The sequence below is a fragment of the Dasypus novemcinctus genome, chromosome 30 (genome assembly GCF_030445035.2).
Source record: "Dasypus novemcinctus isolate mDasNov1 chromosome 30, mDasNov1.1.hap2, whole genome shotgun sequence".
Classification (NCBI taxonomy): Eukaryota; Metazoa; Chordata; class Mammalia; order Cingulata; family Dasypodidae; genus Dasypus; species Dasypus novemcinctus.
Genome location: NC_080702.1, coordinates 24,694,520 through 24,705,181, shown reverse-complemented (window position 1 = coordinate 24,705,181; position 10,662 = coordinate 24,694,520). Strand labels below are relative to the sequence as shown.

Below are 10,662 nucleotides of genomic sequence, written 5' to 3'. Positions count from 1 at the left end.
CATCTGTGCATAGAGGCTGTTAAGGCCATCCTCTTGGATGGCTTTGCAGCGGTTAGATATAGTTTTATGATCCCATGGATACCAGTTATAGGGGGCAGCAGCTGAAGGGGCAAAATTCATAGGGAAGGCATACACTGGTGGATAAGGAGGATGAACGGGAGTGGTCGGGGAAAAGGGGGAAGCTAGAGGAGGAGGGGTGGGGGTGGATTGCATGGGGAAAGGGAAAGTAGAGGAGAGAATGGCGGACAAGGATGAAGCAGAAGATGAAATGGCAGACATGGGTGGATTAGGCAGATTAGGTTTAGGCCTAGAGAGAAATGGACAGAGGCCACAAGGTGGCGGTCTGTCCAGCTCCAAAGAGATAAGTTCCTTTTCTTCCTCAAAGGAGAAAGCAGGGCTTTGGTGGGAAGATGCATCAGCAGGAGTAGAAGGAGGAAATGGTGGTTTCAAAGAGGAAGGGCCAAGCTGTTTCTCATGGGAATGATCAGCTGAGTAGAGGGGAGACTGTAAAGGGGGAGTGGCAGGAGATGAAGAAGAGAGGGAATCGATATTGGAAGCTGGATTAACAAGCAGAGGATATAGAGGTTCAAGATGAGGATGTTCATATGGTGGGACAGGAGTAGAGGGAGAAGAAGAGGCTAGATCTTTGAGGGGAATGGGGGAAGTTTCTTCTAGAGGGGCACCAGTAAGAGAGGCATGGACAGCTAAAAGGGCAGGAATAAGACCAAGGGGAAAGGTCTTACCCTCATGGACTTTGGCTGAGCGAAAGTGCTTAAGCAGCTTTGCCCATGTGGTGGGATCCCAAACTGCAGTAGTAGAAAGCCATGGATTAAAATGTACAACAAGATCCCAATACTGATAGAGTTCCCTTTCAGATATTTTGATATGTCTGCTCCCTAAAAGGGCACACAGTGCACGAGCTTGAGGGGCCTTCTCAGACGAGGAAAGATTCCCCATACTGAGGGTCCCTTACTGGCTACAGGAAGAGTCGTACTTGATAATTCGCTGTGAGATCATCTGGAAGCTCGAGCCCCACATTGGGCGCCAGATGTAGTGTTGCCATCCAGTGGCTCTGCTCCCGAAGAGGTAAGGATGAACAGAGCAAGACAACACACAGTAACTGCTCTGGAGACGCAGGCTGGTGGCACAGGTCTGGTTTATTAAGGAAATGCAACAGCTTTTATGGGCATCTAAGGGGAAATTAGGTGGCGTGCAAGTACCTGATTGGTTATGCTAATTCAGTGAGGCTGGTTGGCTCATGGGATCTTATTGCTGAGGATCAGGGAAGAAACGGGAGTGGCTTACAGTTGTTTACTGCGAGGCTCGGCGCCATCTTTAAAGAGTGATGCCTGCAACTCACTCACAGATTGGAAGACTAAATATCATGAAGATATCAGTTCTACCAATTGATTTATAGATTAAATACAATCCCAATAAAAATTCCTGCAGTTTTTTTATAGAAATGGAAAATTACTATTATCAAATTTATTTGGATCTGTAAGGGTCTTAAATATCCAAAAAACATCTTGAAAATGAAGAATGAAGTTGGAGGACACACACTTTTTTATTGTAAATCATAATACAAAGCTACAAATCAAGAGTTCAGAAATAGACCTGCATATCCTCATCCAACTGATATTTGACAAGGCTGCCAAGGAGATTCAAATGAGACAGATTAGTGTTTTCAGCAAATGGTGTTGGGAGAACTGGATATCAGTATCCAAAAGGATGAAAGATCTTTTTCTCATGCTCTACACAAAAATAAAATCAATATATACCAAAGACCAATATATGAAAGCCAGGACCATAAAAGTTAAATGAGAAGAATAGGATCAGGAGATAATGTGAGACGCATATACAAGATCTTGTGGTAGGTGATGTTTTCATAAAATTTAGTCAGTAATGTCTTTGAGTTTAACACTTTATTCCCTTTTAACATAGATGTTTAGATCTATAAATTTTTCATGTCATCACAGCCTTCTCTAATTCTCATAAGTTTTGATGACTACATTTTCGTTTACATCAGTTTTGAGATATTTATTAACTTCTCTTGAAAATTCTACTTTGACTCAGTGATTAAGGATGTGTTTGTTTAGCTCCATATATTTGAACCTTCCAATTTCCTAACTATTATATATTTCCTACTTAATTCTATTATGAAAAGAGAAGTTGCTTTGTATAATTTCCATCATTTAAATTTTATTGAGACCTGTTTTGTGACCCAGCATGTTGTCTATCCTGGAGAACCATCCATAAACACTCTAGAAGAATGTATGTTCTGCAGGTTTTGGGTGCAATGTTCTGTATAGGTCTGTTAAGTCTAGCTCTTTTATCATATTGTTCAAGTTCTCTGTTTCCTTTTTGATTCTCAGTTTAATTGTTTTCTCTATTAATGTGAGTGGTGTATTGTAGTCTTCACCTCTTATTGGAGAGATGTCTGCTTCTCCCTTCAGTATTACTAGAGTTTGCCTCATGTGTTTTTGGGCACCTTGGTTAGATGTAAAAATGTTTATCATTGTTATTTATTCTTGGTAGGTTGCTCCTTTTTTTGAAATATAATGGTTTTCTGTATCTTTTATAATATTTTTGTGTTTAAAATCTGATTTGTCTGGTGATAGTGTAGCTACATCTGCTCTACTTTGGTTACTGTTCATGTGGAATATCTTTTTCACTTTCAGCCTATATTGATTCTTGGGTGTAAGGTGAGTCTTTTGTATACAGCATATGGAGGGCTCATAATTGAATCCATTATTCCAATCTCTGTGTTTTGATTGGGCAGTTCAATCAATTAGTGTTCAATGGTAGTAATATAAAGACTTTACTTGCTTCAACAATGTTGTCCTTGGGCTTTCCCATATCATATTTGATTTTTGCCTTTTTTTAAACTTTCTATTGTCCTTTCTGATAATCTTCATTTCTACACTTTTCTCTGAAGCTCTCTTTCCTGTCTTTTCCTTTCAAGCTGCAGAACTCCCTTTAGTTTTTTTTTTTTTTTTTGCAGAATGGGCTTCTTGTTTACAAACTCTCTTAATTTCTTATTTATGAGCATGTTAAACTCACCCTTCTTTTTGAAGGACAATTTTCCAGAGAATTATTTGCTGGAAGTTTACTTTCTCTCAATACCATAAAAAATATCAAATCACTGCCCTCTCACCTACATGATTTCTGGTGAGAAATTAGCACTCAGTCTTATTGCAGTTCTCTTGCATGTGATAAGTCACTTTTCTCTTGCTGCTTTCAGAATTCTCTCTTTATCATTGGCATTTGGCAAACTGATAAGTATTTTGCATAGAGTGAATCTATTTAAATTTATTCATTTGGAGTACACTGGCATTCTTGGTCACATATACTCATGTATTTCATCAGATTTGAGAAATTTTTTACCATTATTTCCTCAAATATTCTTTTTTTTTTTTTTTTTTTTTAATTTTTTTAGTTTTTATTGACTTTGTAATAATATTACATTAAAAATATATATGTGAGGTCCCATTCAACCCCACCCCCCCACCCCCCCTCTCCCCCCCCCCAACAACACTCGTTCCCATCATCATGACACATCCATTGGATTTGGTAAGTACATCTTTGGGCACCTCTGCACCTCATATACATTGGTTCACATCATGGCCCATACTCTCCTCTATTCCATCATGTAGGCCCTGTGAGGATTTACAATGTCCGGTGATTACCTCTGAAGCACCATCCAGGGCAGCTCCATGTCCTGAAGACGCCTCCACCTCTCATCTCTTCCTGCCTTTCCCCATACCCTTTGTCCATTATGTCCACTTTTCCCAATCCAATGCCACCTCTTCTATGTGGACACTGGATTGGTTGTGTCCATTGCACCTTTATGTCAAGAGGAGGCTCAGATTCCACCTGGATGCTGGATGCAATCCTCCCATTTTCAGTTGTAATCACTCTAGGCTCCATGGTGTGGTGGTTGTCCTTCTTCACCTCCATCTTAGCTGAGTGTGGTAAGTCCAATAAATCAGATTGTAGGTGCTGGAGTCTGTTGAGGCTCAGGATCTGGCTATCACATTGTCAGTCCAGAGATTCAAATCCCCTAAATATATCTTAAACCCCAACATTAACTGCACCTCCAGCACATTAGCATGAAAGTCTTATGAAGGGAGATCCCATCTGAGTCCAGATTCATCACACATAAACACCATTTCCAAAGAGGGGCCATCTGCCCTGGTAGTTAACCCCATCGGCCATGACCATAACTCCCATGGGTCTCTTTAGCCCTCAAAGGAACCAATATCTGGGGGTTGTATCTGCTTTATCTGTCTCTCTGACTCTGCTCAGTTGTGCATGAGGGCAAACCTTCTGCCAGCCTCCAGACTCTTTTTTAGAAACTCGTAGCCATATAAACTCATTTCTCCTTTCCATTTCCCCCTTACTTTAGGTCAAACAGCATTTTAAAGTCATGGTATTTTATGTAGACATGGATATTCTGCTGATCCGCATTGAACCTTCCGTATAAGGTCATTTTCCAGTTGCATCATCAGTTGGTAGTTGATAGTGGTCCCTCGTTGCCAGGGAGGCTCATCCCTGGGTGTCATGTCCCACGCTGGGGGGAAGGCATTGCATTTACATGCTGAGTTTGGCTTCGAGACTGGCCACATTTGAGTAACATGAAGGCTGACAGAAGGAAATTCCCAGGCACAAAGTTGCTCTAGGCCTTGTTATTATTTTGGGTTTATCAGCTCACAAGCATAGTCATTAGTATCAGGGGCTCACTGTTGAACCCTCACTCCCTCCCGGTCCCCACCACTGTACCTGGGAGACTGTCGCTGCTCCCCTAGGGACCACGACAGAGCACCACTGGCCAGGAACCCAGTACCCCCCCTACTGTGGTTTTTAATTGTTGCCACTATGAGTATATCCAAACATTACCATGCACCCTGGACATATGTTCTGTACAGCTCCCTGTCAGTCATATATCACCTGTCATTGGTATCCCATACCAGTATCCCTCCATTGCCATTATTGAAACACTCTGTGATCCAGAACTCCCCGAAATTTGAAGCCCAATATAATGTCATGGTCCCTTACTAGGGAATGGCATATAGCGATGAGTTTAAAGGATAGATAAAGAACTTGGATAAAGTTAGATAAAGAACTTAGATAAAGAATGTTGACTTGAAAAAATTCCACATCCTATTTTTTTTCTTTTTTTTTTTTTTTTTTTTTTCCCCCCCCCCTAATTATTCAGCTTTTCTTCACAGGAGTCCTAGACCACAGCAATGTATATATATAATATACAGCACTCCCACACATCCACCAGAAAACCTTTTCCCTTCCACAGTGATACTCTTACGCCCTATTCATATCATATTTACTTAAAGTGATGTACAGAGTCTGAGACATTAGCTTTCTAACAAGGTGACATCTGTGTTTACATTATGGTGCATACTTTAGGATACACAGTTCTTTACATTTTTAGTTATCCTATGTTTTACATTATGGTTTACATTATCAGTCTGTCATCTCCTATATGTTATGGTGTAATATTACATGTTTTATATCCATCCTTGTGTACTCTCAAGAAACTCTTCTCTTACCCCCCATTTACTTTGGTTCCACACATTTAACGTCCATTTTCCCTTCCACCTTGGTGCCCTCAGTGATAGCCAACCTCCGTTTCCTGAGGAGCCACTTCCAGAGATAGATGGAATAGTGTTCAGGGCCTAACTTGCTCAACTGCCCCAATGCCCTGGGAGCCACCCTTTCTCTCGAGGGATACAGTTCCCTCTATTGGATGGCATTAGTCCTCCCCAGGATGTGGGTCCACCCCCACTCTCACTACTTGGGTTTCTACCCCATGGTGTCACCCACTCTGGCAGAATGAGCATTTAGACATTCCCCAGGAGCCCGTCCTGCATCAGACCCTCCCCTCCGAGCATTCTAAACAGGTAACCCTCTTTATTATATTTTGATATGATTTTCTCGGCATTTTACTCTCCACCAACACCTGACTCTCTCCTGGTTCGTATGCTACCCCTCCCTCCCCCCACTTTTGGGCAACGTTACCCACCCGTCCCTCCCCAGCCACCCTCAAACCCGCAAAGCCCCAAGCAAAGGCAACCCCTTGCCCCCCTTTTATCTCTTCTTTGTGTTCATACTTACCACCATCTCGTCTTAAATTCCACCCCTGCAGACATCGTCTCATATCCTTCCTCCACCCTCCGATTTCCTGCAAGCCTATCGTTCAGTCTCTTGCTATCTAGGGCAGCTTGTTTATTTCATATCATTGAGGTCATGTAGTATTTGTCCTTCAATGTCTGGGTTGCTTCACTCAACATAAGGTTCTCAAGATTCATCCATGTTATCACATGTGTTTGTAGTGTGTTTGTTCTTACAGCCGAGTAGTATTCCATTGTGTGTATATACCACATTTTATTGATCCACTCGTCTGTTGATGGGCATTTGGGTTGATTCCAACTTTTGGCAATAGTGAACAATGCTGCTATGAACATTGGTGTACATATATTGGTTTGTGTTTTTGTTTTCAGTTCTGCTGGGTATATTCCCAGCAGTGGTATTGCTGGGTCATATGGCAAATCTATGGCTAGTTTTTTGAGAAACCGCCATACTGTTCTCCAGAATGGTTGGATCCTTCTGCATTCCCACCAGCAGTGGATGAGTGTTCCCCTTCCTTCACATCCTCTCCAGCACTTCTATTCTTCTGTTTTTTTCATAGCTGCCAATCTTATGGGTGTAAGATGGTATCTCATTGTGGTTTTGATTTGCATTTCCCTGATAGCTAGAGATTTGGAACATTTTTTCATGTGCTTTCTTGCCATTTGTATTTCTTCTTCGGAGAAGTGTCTGTTTAAGTCTTTTTCCCATTTTTTAAATGGATTGTTTATCTTTTTATTTTCAAGATGTAGGAGTTCTTTATATATGCAAGTTATAAGTTTCTTATCAGATATATGATTGCCAAATATTTTCTCCCACTGTGTGGGCTCCCTTTTTACTTTCTTGACAAACTCCTTTGAGGTGCAGAAGGCTTTAATTTTGAGGAAGTCCCATTTATCTATTAGTTCTTTTGCTGCTCGTGCTTTTGGTGAGATATTCATAAATCCATTACCTATTACAAGGTCCTGTAGATGTTTCCCTACACTGCTTTCTAAGGTTTTTATGGTCTTGGCTCTTATATTTAGGTCTTTGATCCATCTTGAGTTGATCTTTGTATAAGGTGTGAGATGGTAATCCTCTTTCATTCTTCTACATATGGCTATCCAGTTCTCCAGACACCATTTGTTGAATAGGCCACTCTCTCCCAGTTGAGAGGGTTTGGTGGCTTTATCGAATATTATGTGGTTGTATATGTGAGGTTCTATATCAGAGCTTTCAATTCGATTCCATTGGTCTATATGTCTCTCCTTATGCCAATACCATGCTGTTTTCACCACCGTAGCTTTATAGTATGTTTTGAAGTCAGGTAGTGTGATTCCTCCAATTTCGTTTTTCTTTTTCAGTATGTCTTTGGCTATTCGGGGTCTCTTTCCTTTCCAAATAAATTTCATAGTTAGTTTTTCTAGTTCCTTAAAGAAGGCTGCATTGATTTTTATTGGGATTGCATTGAATGTGTAGATCAATTTTGGTAGGATAGACATCTTAATAATGTTCAGTCTTCCTATCCATGAACAAGGAATAGTCTTCCCTTTATTTAGGTCTTCTTTGATTTCCTTGAACAATCTTGTATAGTTCTCAGTGTATAAGTTCTTTACCTCTTTAGTTAAATTTATTCCTAAGTATTTGATTTTTTTATTTACTATTGTGAATGGTATTTGTTTCTTGATTTCCTCCTGATCTTGCTCATTATTGGTGTACAGAAATGCTACTGATTTTTGCGCATTGATCTTATAACCTGCGACTTTACTAAACTCATTTATGAGTTCTAGAATCTTCGTTGTAGATCTCTCAGGGTTTTCTATGTATAGGATCATGTCATCTGCAAATAATGAAATTTTGACTTCTTCCTTTCCAATTTGAATGCCTTTTATTTCTGGTTCTTGCCTCAGTGCTCGAGCAAGTACTTCTAAGACAATGTTAAATAGGAGCGGCGACAGTGGGCATCCTTGTCTTGTTCCTGAGTTTAGAGGGAAGGAGTCTAGGATTTCTCCATTGTAAACAATATTGGCTTTAGGTTTTTCATATATACTCTTTATCATGTTCAAAAAATTTCCTTGTATTCCAATCATTTGGAGTGTTTTTATCAAGAAAGGGTGCTGTATTTTGTCAAATGCTTTTTCTGCATCAATAGATATAATCATGTGATTTTTTTCCTTCAATCTGTTTATATGGTGTATTACGTTGATTGATTTTCTTATGTTGAACCATCCTTGCATACCTGGGATGAATCCCACTTGGTCGTGGTGTATAATTCGTTTAATGTGTTGTTGAATACGATTAGCAAGTATTTTGTTAAGTATTTTTGCGTCTAGGTTCATTAGAGAAATTGGTCTGTAATTTTCCTTTCTTGTGATGTCTTTGTTTGGCTTTGTTACTAGGGTAATGTTGGCATCATAGAAGGAGTTGGGTAATGTTCTTTCTGTTTCGATGGTTTGGAATAGTTTCAGCAGGATTGGTGTCAGTTCTTTCCGGAATGTTTTATAGAATTCACCTGTGAAGCCATCTGGCCCTGGGCTCTTCTTAGTTGGGAGATTTTTAATAACTGATTCTATCTCTCTGCTTGTGATTGGTTTGTTAAGATCATCAATTTCTTCTTTTGTCAATATGGGCTGTTTATGTGTTTCTAGGAATTTGTCCATTTCCTCTAGATTGTCATTTTTGTTGGAATATAGTTTTTCAAAATATCCTCTTATGATAGTCTTTATTTCTGTGGGGTCAGTGGTGATATCGCCTTTCTCATTTCTTATTTTGTGTATTTGCATCTTCTCTCTTTTTTTCTTTGTTAGTGTTGCTAAAGGTTTGTCAATTTTGTTAATCTTCTCAAAAAACCAGCTCTTGGTCTTGTTTATCTGTTCAAGTGCTTTCTTATTTTCTATTTCATTTAGTTCTGCTCTTATCTTTGTTATTTCCTTCCTTCTTCTTCCTGTTGGGTTTCTTTGTTGTTGTTTTTCTAATTCCTTCAAATGTGCAGTTAGTTCTTCAATTTTTGCTCTTTCTTCTTTTTTGATATATGAATTTATGGCTATAAACTTCCCTCTCAGTACTGCTTTTGCTGCATCCCATAAATTTTGGTATGTTGTGTTATCATTATCATTTGTTTCAAGGTAGTCATTGATTTCTTTTGAGATTTCCTCTTTGACCCACTGTTTTTCTAAGAGTGTGTTGTTTAATTTCCAAATCGTGGTGTGAAATCTGGGCTTCTTTCCCTTGCAAATCTCCAGCTTGACTCCACTGTGGTCAGAGATAATGTTTTGTATGATTTCAATCTTTCTGAATTCGTTCAGCCTTTCTTTGTGGCCTAGCATATGATCTATCTTGGAGAATGATCCATGTGCGCTTGAGAAAAATGTATATCCTGCTGTGTTTGGGTGTAGCGATCTATATATGTCTATTAGATCGAGCTCCTCTAATATACTATTCAGATGTTTTGTTTCTTTGGTGATTCTCTTTTGAGATGTTCTGTCCAGAGTTGATAGTGGTGTATTAAAATCCCCCACTATAATTGTAGATGTATCTATTCTTTCACTTAGTTTTTCCAGCGTTTGCCTGACGTATTTAGAGGCACCCTTGTTAGGGGCATAGATATTTATGATTGTTCGATCTTCTTGACAGATTTTCCCTTTGACTAAAATGTAGTATCCTTCTTTGTCTCTCACAATTGTTTCACATTTAAAGTCTATTTTGTCTGATATTAATATAGCTACTCCTGCCTTTTTTTGGTTATTGTTAGCTTGTATGATTGTTTTCCAGCCTTTCACTTTCAATCTCCATGTGTCTCTGGGTCTAAGATGTGTCTCTTGTAGACAGCATATGGATGGGTCATATTTCCTTATCCAGTGTCCCAGTCTGAATCTTTTGATAGGTGAGTTTAATCCATTGACATTCAGTGTTATTACTATCAAGGAATTATTTGTGTTAGCCATATTTTGATTGGATTTGTGTTTGTCATATTTTGTTTGCGTATTTTTTTTTTTGTCTTTTTTGTTGTTTTTGTTGGTCTTATACTCTCCTCCAACTTTGCCTTTCCTGTTTTTTCCTTTCTTCCTGCAGAACTCCCTTTAGAATTTCTTGAAGGGGAGGTTTCTTGTTGGTATACTCTTTCAGTTTCTGTTTGTCTGCAAATATTTTGAACTCTCCATCATGTTTGAATGCTAGTTTAGCTGGATAGAGTATTCTTGGTTGGAAATTTTCTTCCTTTAGTACCTTGACTATATCATACCACTGTCTTCTTGCCTCCATGGTTTCAGAAGAGAAATCAGCACTTAATCTAATTGAGCTTCCCTTGTATGTGATGGTTTTCTTTTCTCTTGCTGCTTTTAGGATTTTCTCTTTGTCTTGAGCATTGGATAATTTGACAAGTATATGTCTTGGGGTGGGCCTGTTGGGGTTTATGACTTGTGGAGTGCGCTGTGCTTCTTGGATATGTACATCTGTCTCTTTCAGTAGATTTGGGAAGTTTTCAGCCATTATTTCCTGCAACACTCTTTCTGACCCCTTTCCCTTCTCTTCACCTTCTGGAAT

The 10,662-nt window shown here is 39.3% G+C and overlaps 1 protein-coding gene across 1 annotated transcript in view; it reads left to right on the top strand.

Annotated features, from left to right (window-relative positions):
* The first annotated feature begins 1,092 nt into the window (after nt 1-1,092).
* Nucleotides 1,093-10,662, top strand: part of LOC131276690 (golgin subfamily A member 6-like protein 7) — a 152,984-nt gene continuing 143,414 nt past the window's right edge. Inside the window, exon 1 of the mRNA XM_071212774.1 lies at nt 1,093-1,150. Within this exon, the coding sequence (XP_071068875.1) occupies nt 1,093-1,150 (58 nt within the window). The remainder of the gene's footprint in view (nt 1,151-10,662) is intronic.